General features: G+C 47.5%; 1 protein-coding gene across 1 annotated transcript in view; it reads left to right on the forward strand.

Moving 5' to 3' along the window:
* Window positions 1-16,561, forward strand: part of LOC118781345 (E3 ubiquitin-protein ligase TRIM62-like) — a 36,318-nt gene extending 19,757 nt beyond the window's left edge. The window contains exons 3-6 of the mRNA XM_036534339.1: window positions 5,198-5,293; window positions 8,831-9,087; window positions 10,889-11,004; window positions 14,180-16,561. Of these exons, the coding sequence (XP_036390232.1) occupies window positions 5,198-5,293; window positions 8,831-9,087; window positions 10,889-11,004; window positions 14,180-14,730 (1,020 nt within the window). The 3' untranslated portion in view covers window positions 14,731-16,561. The remainder of the gene's footprint in view (window positions 1-5,197; window positions 5,294-8,830; window positions 9,088-10,888; window positions 11,005-14,179) is intronic.
* Window positions 16,562-16,777: the final 216 nt, after the last annotated feature.

Consider the following 16,777-nt stretch of genomic DNA (forward strand, 5'->3'; position numbering starts at 1 on the left):
CTGTCCTCCCACCACAGGTTTGCAGACTGATTTCCTTCAGCCAGACAGCCTGTTTTGTGTAATTAAGCCTTAAGACGTCTCCCCTGTAATTACGTCTCATTGCTAGATAATTGATTTTCCGGACCTGCCGTTTCTGCCTTTGCCTCAGTTTGTCCTGCATTGTCGGTATACAGGTGCAAGTAAAGGTTGAAAAGGTGTCTGTTCCGTGACAATGTGCACGTATCTGCGTTTTGACAATAAGAAGGCTGTGCTCTCAATGGATTCCAAACAGTCCGACCCAGCAAAGGCACCAAGCTTACTTGTGGAGTGTGAACAGAGTGCCCGTCTCTTGGATCTTGGTCACAACAAATAAACAGGAAACATTTAGAGGTAGATAAATGTTACTTTTTTCTTTTCACGTTAAACAATATGAGTTCAGCAGTTTCAGGAATTAAAAGTAAAAAAAAAAAGTTCTCAAGAAATGAAAAGCACTCTGTTACAGAATAAGGACACATTGCATTTTGGTCAGATCGAATCTGGGCTTACGTATGTTCCCAGCCGACTGCCCAGTGCAGTTTGCGTCAGCAGTGACTTCACCCTTTGAACACAGATGGATGGCTGGGGGGGGTGCGTGGGGGGGTGGAGGGAAGCATTCTGGAGTGTCGAGGTCTGCTTCACCCATTTTCATTTCCAAGAAAATATATCCATTTTTGAAAACGGGGCGTTGGAACACCGGTCCTAGATGATTGCGACATATTTCATGGGTTATATTTGGAAGTTTTCTGAGAATGGCGCTTTGTGATGGCCTCTCCGGTCCTCTCCACCTCTGTGGAATGTGCTGACGTAGCCCTGCCGTCTGAGTCGCATATTTCACTTTTTCTTCCTCAAACTGCCTCGCGCTGCAGTTTTGTCCGCACCTTCCCATAATCCCGCCACCCCATCAGCGGCCATCTTTGGAAGAGCCGGTGTGTGTGTTACGCTTCATGTGACGAGCCGCGCCCGCGCTCTCTGTCGCCACGCCCGCGCTCTGTCGCTACGCCCACGCTCTGTGTCGCCACGCCCAGGAGGTCAAACCTGTATGGCGGTTTTCTTTCTCTTGTGGCTCTGGAGGGAAGCTGGTCTCCGGGGGGACTCTGCTTTCAGTGACAGCTATTCTGATGGTGGACGAGGCGCCACGGCTGTGGGGACAATTTGGGGGCCAGATTCTTTAAAAAGGAAAAGGCACAAAGGAAGAAGAATTTAGGAGAGCGCACACCAGCTGGGGTAGGGTGGGTCGCAGTAACACCCTCCGGCATCTCAGCAGGTGTCTGTGAGCTGCTCGGATGATGCTGGCTGGCCATTTGCCCGTCCTCCGGCAGGTGTTTGCACTCCTGCAGTGCACCATGGGACATGCAGCAGCGAAAAATTTCCATTGGCTGCGCAGGAGTGTGTCGGAAGATTGCGTTTGCCACGCTTCAGCAGTCCTGCACAGGTGCAGAGGATGTTGAGCTGGGGGGAGCTGAGTGTGTGCGATTGCTGATTCCAAAGCCAGGCTGAAAGAGGAGGAGTAAGTGAAAGAAGCAGAATGCAGTACATGTGTATCAGCGTCGACCGAGATGAAAAACCGTTTCAGAAGGGGCTGCAAGCTCCGATGTTAAACAAAGTATTTGGCAGCAGTACATGAAGTTTTTTAGTTGGGTTAGAGGACAGACTGTCCCCACCCAGCCCTATTTGGACTGAGCAGGTCTGAGTTCATTATGAAGAGACCCAGAAGAACGGGATAGTTTTTAACATTTATGATTAAAGGTCAACAAATGGGATTGATTTTGTAATTCAATATTTCAATACACCGTGGATAGGTTGTAAAAGATGATCTTTCTTAGGCAACTAGTTCTTTGGCCTTACCTTCCATAAAAACCACTCCAGCCTGTTTCAGGCTTGCTCTCATCACTCTTAATGTTATATGCTGGCTTTGATGTAGAAACAGGGTTATAAGTGTCCTTTCATGAAATAATGCAGCTGAAAATGCAAGTAGGGAAGTTTAATACTGAAGTCAAAAGCTGACATAATTTAAGTAGCTGTATTAAAAGCAAGGCAAATATAGGTCATGAAATCAACAGGGAAAAATGGGTGCTGAGAGATGAGCTGTAAGAACACGTTTGTAGAATGAAAATGTCAGTTTTCTGACTTCAGTTCAGTTTTTGTTATGTACAGCAGTTCCAATTATTATTTGCATTAACAGGTTTGTTCCATCTTGTTTTTGTGAGTTTGTCATGTTTAATTCCCTTGGAAGTAAGCAGAAACAACCCCCCCCACTTTTCTCTCAAATTTGAATGAGAAATTCTTAAAGGGGAGCTCTGGTTGCAGACTGATTTAGGAGGTACGCTATAGGGATATGTGTACAAGTCACTGTTTGAGCTGTACTATAAACACAAACACAGACACACACACACACACAGTGCTTTTCTGACACAAGAGGAATGATTTCATACTTATTGATAAATATCCTGTATCAGATTTATTTATACATCTTAACCTATAGATTTGATGTCAGTGCAAAGAAGTTTCGTCTTTTTCCACTTTTCATCTTTTTTAACATGCAAAAGGCATCGTCTGTATTCCACTGATCTACACATCTTAGTATTTACGCTGCCGGTAACCTTTTACAGCTACGTTTGTGTGCGGCTCCGCAGCCCTGTGAGAGAGCAGCGTAGAATACCGATTCCTGGCATCTTGCCTTTGATTAATTTGCGGGCCCGTAAACAAGGCGGCAGTGTGTTGCTGTGCAGGCGGTCTCTTCTGCAGCTCCTGACAGGAAGTGTGGCCGCCCGCTCACTACCGCACGGCAGAATTATGCTGTCTGCGAGGATGAGGTTACGCCGGGAGAGCCCGCTGCCGAATTTATGCTCGCGCCTAACTTCGGAGGTATGGATTTACGTGGGCGCCTGCGGAAGGTGTGCATTTGGAATTGTTTCAGCGTCGCGCTAAAAGGGATTTTTATTCAGTGATTTGTCAGTTGCAACGCGGTCTGAGAAAGCTTCGTCATTAGAATGTACAATTCAGAGTTGCTGCATTTAACCACATTGCCATTTGCAGAGATGTGTTTTCCTCTCCACACAAATAGATTGGCTCAGTTTAGGCACTCTAAAGGAAGCAGTTATGCATGCATAAATCCACAGAATCTCGCTCGGTGTCGACTGTCCGAATTTGGGAGCTGACAGGAGGAACCCCTGCCAGGGCTGGAAAAGTGTGTTCTGCTCCATTTGGTGTTTGTTTGTTATTTTGTTTTGTTTTTTTTCCACCCCGAGATGAACCTGGCGGGAGGAACAAAGACAGAGTGAAATGAATGAATGTGAGATTTTTCTAAATTATTCAGCCCTGACCTTATTGCCTGCCACACGGCATCCTGGGGAAATGTCATGTCAAGAGTAGGCCGAGGAGCCGAGGAGGGCGGCAAGGGGCGTGGGCTGGTTTTTAAAATCAGCCCCTGCTTCGCTATTCCACGGTGGGGGGTGGGGGGGGGCGTTGCGTCTTGCCAGAGAAGCTGATGAGGATCTGAGTGGCATTGCTGTTCTGTTCTTCGTCTGATGAGGAAAAGCGCACACCAAGGGTGGAGTAAGCCACGTTTCCCATGAGCCTTTGCGGACGGCATTATTACCGTTGTTTTAGCCGTTCGTTCTCTCTGCTGGAAACATGAAATATTAAAAAGGGTCAAGTTGATAAAAGGGTATTAAAAATTAATGGTGCATAATGATCCAATTCCCATTGCAATGGCCGTCTTGGAGTGAGTTCAGCCGCTGTGGTTTTGTGTTTGTTTGTTTGCCTGTCTGTCTTGCCAGTTAGAAATGGCATCCGCTGCCCTGTGCAGCCTGGGTCTGACGAATGAAGTCATCAGAGGAAGAAATGGCGGGTAAACTGACGTCCCTCGGCCCGCGGCCCTCGGCCCCCGGCCCCCGGCCCTCGCAGTGTTCTCTTTCAGCACTGCGGGCTCACGCTCTGCAGATCCTGTAACCCAACACCGTAACCGTAGGAACGCTTGTCCTCCCAGAGAAGTAAAGTGGGCAATTATTTTGACGCTCCGTAGAGGGAGTTTTCTGAAAGCCATGTACAAACGAAAGGGGGTGGGGGGGGGCTGCATTTGTCTTAAGGACGGTGTTTAATCTAAACACTGTGGCACTGTGGTTTAAAACTTTGAGTAACTAGATTCTGTAAATATTGCTCTCTGTTTTTTAAAGCGTACGCTGCTTTTTCCCATTAATTCCAGTGATGGCGGAAGCTGTAGTGGTGTGTGAGCATAAGGAGGGGGGAATGAGATGCAGTCAGGGTTGAGAGCCTAAGTTAATTCACTCCTTTTTTTTTTTTTTTCCTAAAAAATGGAAATCGGCCTGCACTGTTGGATACCCACGGTCTCCGTTCCTCCGGCTGCCAGCCAGACTCCACCCAGGTTTGTGGAGACGGTGGCGTGGTTGTTTTGGATGACAGGGCGGACTCTGTGGGGCTCTTAAGGCATTGCATAATTCACAAACTTCTCCTATTATTTATAGTTCCTGTCTGGGGTCCTGTTAAGACTCAAGCAATGCAAAAAATGTGCCTTTTTGAGGAGATGGGAGGATATAAATATCAATTAAATCAGTTAAGTTATAAAAAGATTTTATTTCAACACGACAAGTTGAATTTATGTTGGACTTTTAGTGTAATGAGAAGATCTTCAAATTAAACGGCCTGTTGCTTCAGCATGAACAAACAACCAGACAATCTACATGTTTGTTTTTGTCTTGTTTTAAATCTGAATTGCATTTGAATTTCAATTGCTTCCATTTGAACATGTTTCGTATGGTCTTGATCTTTTCATATGCAGTATTTTATCCTAGATTTTCTTTTTCATTGTACTGTGTTAATGTATGTTATGCTTTGAATCCTGAATCAGGATTTATGGTAAATGGCACAGTATAATAATCTGGGATTAAAAAAAAAGTGTGACTTGTCTCTTAGACGGGAGCAAATTCTCATGGTTATCTACTGTTCAGCAAAGGTGTGCATTTTCCCATTTTTCATAGTGTTACAATAATATGCTGCTACATATGTTCCTGCCGCTGCTGCTGATTATGACGATAATGAATAATTTGTCATAACCAATCAGCATGGACAAAGCGTTAAAAATACCTGTTACCTGGGGTTATACGTGGGTCTCAGTCCTCCTGGTCAGCAGGGGTCACTGTGGGTCTGTGCTCTCTTGCAGAGGGAGATGAAGGAGCAGCTGGCCACCCTGCAGGACAGTGAAGTGGGGCACACAGAGGCCCTGCAGCTGCTACAGAGGCAGCTGACCGAAACCAAGGTAAGGGCGCAGAGCGTGACTCAGCAAAGTGGAGACTCTCTCTGATCGTCACATGCGCTGTTTAAAATAAAAATCAAGGTGATGCACGCCCTTCTGTGGAAACGCTGGGAGGTTCCACTGGAGGCCGGGGGGAGCGTAAATGAGTGCACTATCAGCCCAGCATCAAGCGAGACTGCCCACCCCGTGCCTCCACCCAATCACAGCGGGGCTCGTCCTGCGATTGACACGGAAATTCCCACAAGGAGAATTGATTTGTTGAGCGGCTCTTTAATCCTGACACCTTGTTTCGGGCCTGATGAGAGAGGGGGGAGAGCGAGTCGATACCGCAGCGCCTTCTCTGTTCTCCTTATCGTCTGGCGTTTAACATCGACTGTGAGGGATTGGGAGACGCAAATTTGCTGACGGTGTGGGGCTCAGCGGTTAGCTCCATTCATCATGCGGGAGTGCGTCTTCCGGTCCTGCTTTAAGACGGCTTCTCCTCCACTACGGTCGCGATGAGTTGGCAAAGGCTGTTACAGCACTGCAGGCCTCTACCTCCCACCTCTCACAGAAGATGCCATGCAACTCATAAGAGGTCAAAATTCCCCCCTTGGAATGGTGCATTAATGAAGCTTATGGTGCATGTTTTATGTGTACCACACTTTACATACTGTGATTTATTGTCTTTTTTTTTCACACCTCTAATTTCCCAACATGTCTCACACCTTCCCCGCCGTACCTTTGAGACACCTCAGGGAGGTGCAAATGACACTGTAAAAACTGCAGAGTGGAGTGAAATGCCCCCCCCCCCCGAATCTGAGAAACTTTGGATACCTCTAGAGCTTCTAGAGAATTAGACATTCTGTTTCAAGTTAACCAATATCAGGGGGTGTTATACACATGGATCTCAGATATACATCAGTTTTGGTGCAAATTATGGCCGTCATTTTTTTCTGCCATATTTCCAGATCTGAATATCTCTTTAAATAATGTATGTAGGGGCCTGGAAATTTTTCCAAACCAGGTCACATATAGCAAAATGGTAATCTAGTCAATCACAGAGTGCTTGAGGCCTTAGCTGATTTGCACTAGAATGACCCTCTTTGCCTGCTGGTTCTGAAATAGGTTCACTGGGCCCTTCTGACCTGTTACCTCATCAGGAGCATGTTACAGTCAGAATGGGTGATTGTAGAGAATTCAAACAAACACCCAGAAAAACCAGGTTAGGCCTCATTCCCACCTGTACAGAAGACCCCTGCCATTCACATGGGGGGGGGATTTACACCCCCATTCCCTGCCTCACTCTGCACCCCGGCTGCAGTGACGGTAATAAATAATATAATAAATAATCCTATTTTATGTACATTTTTAATTATTTTACATCCTCCTTTGGTTTTAGAATTGTTGCATAAATGCAGACGTTAATCAGTTGTTTTACTGCATCGTTGTGTTTTCATAGTGAAAATGTGGTGGTTGCTCCCTGTCAGGTACAAATCTCCCATCCTTACTGTCGTAGCGCAGCCCTGGAGCGCCCCCAACCCCCCCCCCCCAATCACCGGGACCCTTTTCACGAAACCCCACTGCTCCCTGCAAATGGGTAGAGTTCTCCTACGTGGCAGTGCGCCGGGTATAGGTTGGTTCATTTGTTTCTCTCCCCTCCTTCAGGTGGTTAGTAGGGAACATATGGTAACTGTGCTGTGAGTTACGGCCCCATTGCCACGCGGTTTATGGCTGGTTGTGTCGGAGGTGCAGAGGCGTAGGGGAGAGTAATTGCTGCCAGGCTGCAGCTCACACTGTTGTTTAGTGAACTCAGTGCCGTTAAATCTCCCCAGCTTGACATGTAATAATGCATTGGAAGACAACACTTTTCTGAGTCTGTCATTCTTATCACATCTTAACCTGGCTGAGCTGAACCCCCCCACCCCCGCCCCCACACCAAATAGTGTGAACCCATCTGCTGTTTGAAAAGTTGGATCTGAAAGATCTATGCGGTTTGTTAAACATTTCAGTAGCAATGATGATGATAACTGTTAATGTATTTTTATTTTGTTTAAATTGATTAGTTGCTACATTTAATGCTTGATACTTAAGTTGTGGTTGCTTTATAAGTTCTTTTTTAAGTTTGCAGTGTCAAACACCGTGTTCAGACTTTGCAGGGGTAATATTTCTTTCCTCTGGACTTTCGTATCGAAATAACCCTTTTTTGATGGAAACTCTCTGCAGCCAATTCTTGCAAGAGACATCTACATCATTTTCCTTTGTTCATTTTGCTGATGCACTTTCCAGCCGATGTCTTCGATTAATTCCTTTGGCATTTTCGAGATGATTGGGTTCTTCAGAAGCCTCCTGGTTTGATAGCAAGCCCTCCTCTCCCTCCTTATCTCTGGCGACTGCCTCCATCAATTCCCCCAACTTTTCTCTCACCTCTCGTGTATCAGTGCCTTATGTAACAGCCGTCTTTTTTTTTTTTCCGCCTGTCTGCCCGTTATGATTGGGTCCTTTTCAGCTCGGGGAGTTGGCGAGGGGAGACAGTGTCCTCACATTACCCCCCCGAGCTGGCTGATCCATATCTGTTCGTCGACATCATCATCATCATCATTTAACGCCACCCCCTCGCTGGCGTGACTTGTTTCGCAGATGAGTTTTGGGACACGAGTCGCCAATTCCCCCCCCCGCCTCACTCCCCCTCTGCCATTAGTCTCCCCCCCCCGTCGCCTCTGTTTCACCCGAGCCCTCTCCAGCCTGCAATCTCCATCATTATCGGCCCCTCTCCCCGAGCCGCCGTTACTCTGAAGCCTGAGCTGCACTCGGCACAGGGTTCAGACTTTACGCCGTTATTACATCCTCAGCCTAATCACTCAGGGGGAGAGGGTTTCACTGTTCTTTCTGTTTTTTCCCCTGCTTCATCACCTTAATGATTCCTGTAGATCAGCTTCTCTCTCCACGGGTGTGAGTCAGTTAGAATTTGCATATTGCCCTCTGGGATGAATGGAGTCCGACCGCACGTTAACTCCGCTCTGAAATCTTCTGCTCTTTGTTACAAGCTTGACTTTGATGCCTTTTTTTCCCCCCTTTTGAAAGTGTCTGTGCTCTGAACTCAAGGAAAACAAAATGAAGCAAGCAGGCGTGATTATTATTTTCATTTTCCTCCTCTCTGTTTTGCGGAGTACTCTCAGAGCTAAAAAGGCCATCAGGAAAATTTTGCTGCGCGGCTAATTGAATAAATAGTGACGGATGCACGTCTGGGGGAAAAGGCAATCTCCCGCTGATCGTGATTCAGTCTGGGGTGGGTGGAGTGGGTGGTAGAAACTCTAGTACCACGATGAACAAGGCGGGGCGGCCAGACTGCCGGGCTCGGCTAACGCCACTGGCAGCATCATCCAGCGCCTCTCTGCCGGGTGGAGTTAAAAACGTTGGAAGAGACGACTTCCACTGGCGACACATTAAATTTTCAACAGCCAGCATGCGTGTCCCATTTGTCGCTGAGTTGAAAATGAGTCGGCATGTGTCTCTCTCGAACCCCCCTCCCCCTGACCCCCCCCCCCCCCCCCCCCACAGTCGTCGGCGAAGAGCCTGCGGGCGACGATCGGCGAGGCGTTCGAGCGGCTGCACCGCTTCCTGCGCGAGCGGCAGAAGAGCATGCTGGAGGAGCTGGAGGCGGACACGGCGCGCACGCTCTCCGACATCGAGCAGAAGATCCAGCGCTACAGCCAACAGCTGCGCGACGTCAAGGAGGGCATCCAGATCCTGCAGGAGCGGCTGGGCGAGATGGACCGCCACGGCTTCCTGGAGGGTGTCGCGCTCACCTCAGATAGGTACCGCGTGGGGCAGCCAGGGGGCAGCACCGAGCACGCACGTTTTACTGTAGTACTGACTCAGGGGGGTCATTGAAACAAAGCAGAGCCACCCGTAGAGCTTCAGATCCGCCAATTCACTGTATTGAAAGGTTGTCCCTGATGTGTCAGTGCCACAGGGAATGAGAAGGAAGGCAGGCCTGTGCACTCTCTCTCTCCAATAAACTTTACTTAATGAAGAGGATGTAGAGAACCACATTTCGATCGGTGTTAGATCTCCGAGTCAGAGCTGACACATTTTATAGGGGCAAAGACTGCACGGGCCTTCGTCTGAGTTTTCTGCTTCCATTCCCCCATACACTGCACTGAACCCCCCAGTACTATGGAGTGTGTGTAAGCGCTGTGATAAAAAGCACACGAAAATACCAAGCTGGGCGGTGGGGGGGGCGGCTTGGACTGGAGATGCTAAGGTCGACTTGTTGGTCATGCTGGTTGACGAGGGGAAGCTGAGAAGAGAAGATCAGGGAGTAGCGACATGTGGGGGGAATTGACTAAGCACAAGCAGATTTGTGGCCGATGGCGCGTGCTGCATTACATTTATGTGACGCTCAGATGATATTTAAGAAGGCGGAGTTATGTAACGTAAGCCGCGGGATGTAAAGAGGGTCAGAGTTATTCAGAGACTGATGGCTGTTGGGGGGGGGGCTTGGCGGCTTTGAGAGAAAGCTTCCAGCTGACGCCCAGCTTTTTAAAACTCAAGTGAAAAAGGAGAGAGAGGGAGAGATATAGAGAGACTGAAAGGAAGGGACTCGGCTGAAGAGCTACTAATCAAATGATGAATTTTGAAGTTGCCAACCAAGATGACAGAGGCGCCTAAGAGGGGGGGGGGGGGGGGACAAGAAGTCTGTTTGATTTAAGAAAATGTAAGAGAGGCTGGTGGTCGATATATACAGCACACGTAACGAGGGAAAATGACTCGCAGGAAAAGAGGGTGGAACTCAAGGGTAGATGCAGAGATTGAGGGAGAGAATGGATGGCGACTCCAACAGACTATAGGAGTGAGACAAACGACCGGCGTGAGACACAAACATTGGGGAGTTGCCTGCTGGTAGAATTGTTTGATTTCTGTTGGGAAATTTTGCAGGAATGTCTAAAGTTTTATGGTTCCTTTCAGAGCTGTTTTTTCGGTTTGAGTATCATGATTATAGTGCGTTACTAGAAGGAAAGGTTCAGCTCTGAAGGCTTCCAGCAGGTCTCAGACTGTTCCCATTTTTATTTGCTGTCTGGCATGACAAGCACACTTATAACTTGTGTTATTAAACCAGAAGGGTTCCTTTGTTGACCAAATATGGTGGGTGGATTCTAGATGGATTCATTATAGAAGGAAAATATGAATAGGAGCACCTCCCGGGTAATGCAAATATTAGACAGTACAAAAATATTTGTAATACATTACGGAGCACACAGGTGTAACAGTCTCCATGACTGAACCCACACTTTTGGTTTGTTTTGTATGTTTTATCATCGTTTAATTTCAGCTGCAAAAAATTCCGAAAAGGAATGATCATAATTTTCCTCCCATTCTGAAATTTGCTATTATTGTAGAGCCACAAGGGTGAATATGTTGACAAAACTTTGGTATTTTACATGTGTAAAATTATGTGTACACAGGGCCTACCGATCACCAGTTATTCAAAAGCATTACCCCCTTAAAATCATTATGGGAGACCCGCCCCACAGAGTGCATCGTGGGAACAAGACCTTAGAGAGCCATAAGGTTATTACTGACGCAGAATGACACTGGCCTGTCTGTTCTCTACAGAATAAAAGGGAAGATCCACGAAACCAACCTCACCTATGAAGATTTCCCAACATCCAAGTATATGGGACCCCTGCAATACACAATATGGAAGTCTCTCTTCCAGGATATTTCTCCAGGTACTATACCAGCCATTGTCAGAATGCCAGGTTTTTTTTTTTATAGATGTGTTTGTGTTTGCGTGTTTTAATTGCTGTTCCAGATACCGAATTAACCTAGGCTTTGTTGTTTTTTTCCTGTTTGGTTTTGCTTTTCCACAGCATTGCTGTGTTTCCTCCCTTTCCCACTCAGGGTTAGCTTCAAAGGGCTTCCTCATCTATAAGAAAAATGTTCTCTCAAATTATTATTTTTTTTCCCCCCTTCTTCTTTTTTTCGCCCTACATGTGCCAGGAAGTTATTGAGGAGGAAGAAAGAGAAGATGTGAGTGATGTTGTGGAAGTGTGAAAGGGAAAACGAGCATAGCTCACTTAATTCCGTGAGAAGCGGTGTTTCCAGCCAGGCTTCAGGAGAGAGCGGTCTTGAGAAAGGCTGAATTGCTCTGATGAAGAGATTCACTCAGAGCTAAACGGACCACCTGCCAGGCGGTAACTCGCTTTGAGAGGAAATGATTCAACATGATGCTGCAAAGAATATTCCGCTAATTGAATAAATTCGTCAATTTGTGCCGTTTCAGTCGATAAATATAAGAAGCTGCGTAGCATTCACCGACTACTTCTGCTCAGATGGAGCTATGAATTCTCCGAGAACCCCACTCCCCAACCCCGCTTTCTGTCAAGGCTTCATTCACCCTGTGATTTCTCCATTAAATGGTCACTATCCGTATCTTTGTTGACACAAACCAGAAACCGTGGCTCCGGTGTCAGATCACCTTAAATATCCCGGTATTTAATGACGCCCACTGTGAAGCAGTGGAAACATTCTGTCTTTCCTTCCCACTGGACTGGATCCAGTTTTCCATAATGTTTGTTGGGGTTACAAATAGTTTCATGTGCAATGTTAGGCAAATTTATCTCTAGGACTCTAGAGGAAGCTATTCATCTATGTGGCATGATATAAAAAAAAGCATGTGCTGGTTTGGAAATGCTGAAATGAGTTTATGTAGTGGTTGCAGTGCTCTTCGGTTTGGGTAATGGGGGTGAGAGAGTCGACCGGCATTGTTTCATTCCTCCTACGCGTTTTTGCTGTTCCTGATTGCCTTGCTGCTTGTGTATAAATGTTGCACCCCATACCTCAGATGATTCCAGCATGACTGCTTCTGAGCCACACGGGCCCATTTGCATACTTCAGGGTTAGGGCTGCGCTCCATGACTCCTTTTTGGGTTTGTGGAAAACTTTCACTGATGAATCATCGTTGCAGCTTTTTTTGCCAGCTCACTTACGCTGTCATTTTAAATGGACAAATTGTGAGTGCGTGCGTGTGTGTGTGTGTGTGTGTGTGTACGTGTACTTGTGTAAGTGTGCGTGCGCGTGCAAATGTGCGCGAGCGAGTGTGCGCGTGCGAGTGTGCGAGTGTGTGCGTGTGTTTTTTTTCCTACACCCTGACATTTCGGGGAGTTAAAAAACGTGTTTTTAAAAACCAGCAGTGGTTTTGTGCTGATTCCCTGGTCCAGCCTGCTGGCTGTGGTGTGCATGCTCGTCCTCTGATGGGTTTGGCGCAGAGTCCGTCCCGCCAGGGCCCGCATTGCGCTGCGAGGGGGGTCAGCTGTTTAACCCTCCTGCCCTGGCTCTCCTCTCTCTCCTTCAGCCGCTCCGTCCCCGATTCACTCTGTTTTTTCCATTAGATCAGCCGTTTTTCACTCCCGAGGCGAGCAACGAGCGTGTGGGTAGCGTGCCACACGGGCAGCGGGTCCCCGGGGCCCTGCCAGGCAGGCCTCTCCTGAAGGATTGGGCTTCGGTGGCTTTAAGCAGGGCACTCCGTCAGCATCTTCCACAGGAAAACGCCACCCCCCCCGTCCGCCCCCACGCCCCCTGGCAGCCGCGAACCCGACACCCAGACAATCCTGCAGCAGTGTCGCTTTTTTCTTTTTTTCATTTTATTACATTTTAAATGCCCCTTTGCTGTGGTTTTCTCTGTAGTGGTTGTCATTTCATCCCACAGGAGTTTTTTCTCCCCTCCCCAGGAATCCGTCCCACAGCGAATCACTGCATTACGCTAATTACAGTGTGCAGTTCAGGTCTGCTCAGTCAGTCTCCGAGGGACAGACTTAACACACTCTCCCCAGTCTCTCCCCGCGTCGCTGGTCTCCGAGCTTTGCCTGGATTCTGGACATGTCCTCACATCTAATCAAACAAAAGCAGCACGCAGGTTTAAACATTACAAGCGAGAGTATCTCCAGGTGGAGGGTTTACGTTCCTGAAGGAGAAGGCATGTTTAATATTGTCTCTTTCAGAGAGGTTTTGTTTTACGTTTTGCTAACGGGGTTAAAAGCTAGTCAAACACAAAGCAATTTTGTCGAAGCTACCTCTTGAGGTTTTGTATAATGCAGGCAGTGGCCTCTAAAACTCAGCCCTTAAATGAAGTACCGTTCAACCAAACAACTTTGAACCTTTCTCAGGTGTTACAGTGTTGTATGGTTTTAGAACTAAGAGCACTCTGAATATTCTTTTTTCAGGTTGTGTGTGTGTGTGTGTATGTGTGTGTATGTGTGTGTGTGTGAAGAAGAAAGCAGTATAGCTCTCCACAGTTCTTCTTAATATGGGAGAGCTGCATCAGCACCTCCGATAGGGGCAAGTTAACACACAATCCACCAGAGCTTTGAAAATGACACTATTGTGGGCATGACATTTCGAGAAATGCCATATTGACCAGGCTAGGTTGCTCACCTGCTACCATTGGCTGTTCTCTGCATTAGCTTTTTTTTTACCTTTCATGTAGCTTTGACAAAAAAATAACCTCTACACTGCCCATAATAAAAATCAATTGATGTCAGCATTCTTGTTCGACTCCAGCTCTTTTGAGTAGGTGTTTTTGGGGACACCTGCTGTAGTTCGCTGAATGACTAACAGTTATTAGCACACTTTTACCGGTGCTCTACAGGCTTAGAGTTAAAAACGAGAAATTATCTCCGCGTGAAATGAGTCCAAGGTGGCGGCACGCTGTTTGATGGCGTTCAAGCAGGGACAGAAGGCATGCAGATTCGAGAGTGAAAGACTTGCATAAATGTGATTAAAATGCAGTGCTCGGACTGATTCTGCATTTTATTTGTAACAGCCTAAGGCCCTTGGCAACACCAAACGGTCCTGCGCTGTTGCTGTACCACATCTCGGCTCACCGCTTCTCTTCTCACCCAACAGTGCCAGCGTCCCTGACCCTTGACCCCATCACGGCGCACCAGCGGCTCATCCTGTCAGACGACTGCACCATCGTCGCCTACGGCAACCTGCACCCCCAGCCTCTGCAGGACTCTCCCCGCCGCTTCGACGTGGAGGTGTCGGTGCTGGGGGCGGAGGGCTTCGGGGGTGGGGTGCACTACTGGGAGGTGATGGTGTCGGAGAAGACCCAGTGGATGATCGGGGTGGCCAGCGAGACGGTCAGCCGAAAGGGCAGCATCCAGATCCAGCCCAGTCGCGGCTTCTACTGCATCGTCATGCACGACGGCAACCAGTACAGTGCCTGCACCGAGCCCTGGACCCGCCTCAACGTCAAGAGCAAGCTGGAGAAGGTGGGCGTGTACCTGGACTACCCCAAGGGCCTGCTGGTCTTCTACAACGCCGAGGACATGTCCTGGCTCTACACCTACAGAGAGAGATTCCATGCCAAGCTCTTCCCTTACTTCAGCCCGGGCCAGAGCCACGCCAACGGCAAGAACGTGCAGCCACTGAGAATCAACACGGTCCGTCTATAAGACCCGAGAGTCCCGGGGGAAGGCGGTCAGCCACTAGCTGTACAGCTGAATAATCCTTGGGCACTGTGCCTCCTAGAAATAACCTGAAGCTGATATCACTGAATCTGGTGTCTAAAAGGCACAAATTGCTGAAAAAAAAGTAAAAAAAAAAAATCTGAATTTTAAAAAAGTGGGGGTGTTCATTGATTTCAGTCGTATCTGGTGTTTAGTTCCTGAGAGTGGCTAAGGGATTTGCAATGTTTAGGCTTGACTGTGTGATCTCCCCGATCAGAATGTCTGAAATCCTCGCTGCTTCCATTAAGACCGTTGTCTGGAGGTCTCTGTATGGATAATACATTACAGACCATGAATTATTTATGCAGTGGGGTGAGAAATAGAGTGGGGAAAGACCTCCTTAGAAGCAGCATTGCCTTGGCCGTCCACGCTGGTGTGCAGAAGGTGAGCTGTACCCGAATCACACTGTGGGCCTTCGCTAGCGTTTCAGCCGCGCCTGCAGTGACCTTGCTGGCCGAATCCCTCCCCTGCAGGGGTGTCCTAAAATCTCACCAGGGAGGTGAATCTCACCTGGGACCCATCTCATGCATCACGCTCAGTAGATACCTGTATGTGAAGCTGGTTATTGCAGGTCGTGCTCCATTCTGGCAGATGTTATGTATAATGTGCACTGCTGTGCTGAATAACGCCGTGCTTTGAATCCCCCTGCGCCAGACGCAGCTCAGTCTTGTTGTGAGTGCCGTGCTGAGGGCTGTCAGAGCTGTCTTTCCACTCATTCCCTCTGCAGCCCAATCCGAACATGGCGCTGTGGTCATAAGGCGGCTCTGGTGTACAGGGAATCGGGGTGTTCGCTCCCAGAGGGCGGGAGGTCTTGCTGTTTGCACTCGTCATCAGTGATGGGAGCGTGCGGCTTCCTGAACCCCTGTAACAGGGCGGGGCTACAGCCTGCTGTCAGTCACTGACTCCTGCGAACCAATCCAAAGACTTTGCCCTCCACTACAAAACTCAGCGATGGGCTAAAATTAGTGAAGAGTCATTTTCATGGCCAGTGAAAGCAGCTCCACCCATTTAAGGGTTCATGAAGCCTCACTCTTTCAGTATTACTTGTTATGTGTTCATGTCTGGTTTTAAGGGACTGAGAGTTCTCAATATCTGTTGCTGTTGGAAGTGGGGATTTCTTTCCATATGTCACAGGCATGCTTTTTTCCTTCATTGAAGTTCAGCTTTTTGTTTGCAGAGAATGATTAATCATTTCTTTTTTTCAAACTTTTCTTCTCTCTTTTGAGGGATTAGTTATCCATGTAAGTTCAGATGGGAGTGAGGATCCAAAATCTGTTTCTTTTTAAAACACATTACAATGTTTTTCTTTATTGATTTGTTAAATCATAGCATTGAGATTTATCCGTTTGGCCCCATATGAAGTGCAATCGTCTGTAATGTTACAGAAACAGTTACTTGAGTTTTCTGGTCTCTGTGGCTCAAGTACAGGATAGATTCTGGCCCATTGTAGGCATACTAGTCTAAATCCTTTCCTTGTTCATTCAGCAAAAAGACAGCTGAAACAGTTACATAACAGCCTTCAGTATCCTAAGGAGTGGTTAATAGCAACACAGGGTTTGCCACTGCAGCAAAGATGTCAAAGGTAATGCTTGCACTAATTAGATTACAATTTCCCTTTCCCTATCAACTTTTTAAATGCATTGGTGATTTTGTCCCTGAAAGATGTTGCCAAATAAATCACTGTAAACATTGTGTGTTCTTGCACTCATCAGTCCCCTGACGCACACACGTGCACACACACACACGCACGCACAGACACACACACACACACACACACACACACTTGCTGCACACACACACACACATGCTGCACACACATGCTGCACACACACACACACACACACACGCTGCACACCCCTGCTTATTGTTACTGTTTGTGCCTCATCGTTCTGTCTCTGGTACTCTTCCAATCTCTTGTTCATAAAAGAAAAAGAAAAGTGTTCTGTCCAGTTCTGTATCACTGAATTGAATATTTATTGAATGAGATTTAATT

This window comes from Megalops cyprinoides, chromosome 7 (genome assembly GCF_013368585.1).
Source record: "Megalops cyprinoides isolate fMegCyp1 chromosome 7, fMegCyp1.pri, whole genome shotgun sequence".
NCBI lineage: Eukaryota > Metazoa > Chordata > Actinopteri > Elopiformes > Megalopidae > Megalops > Megalops cyprinoides.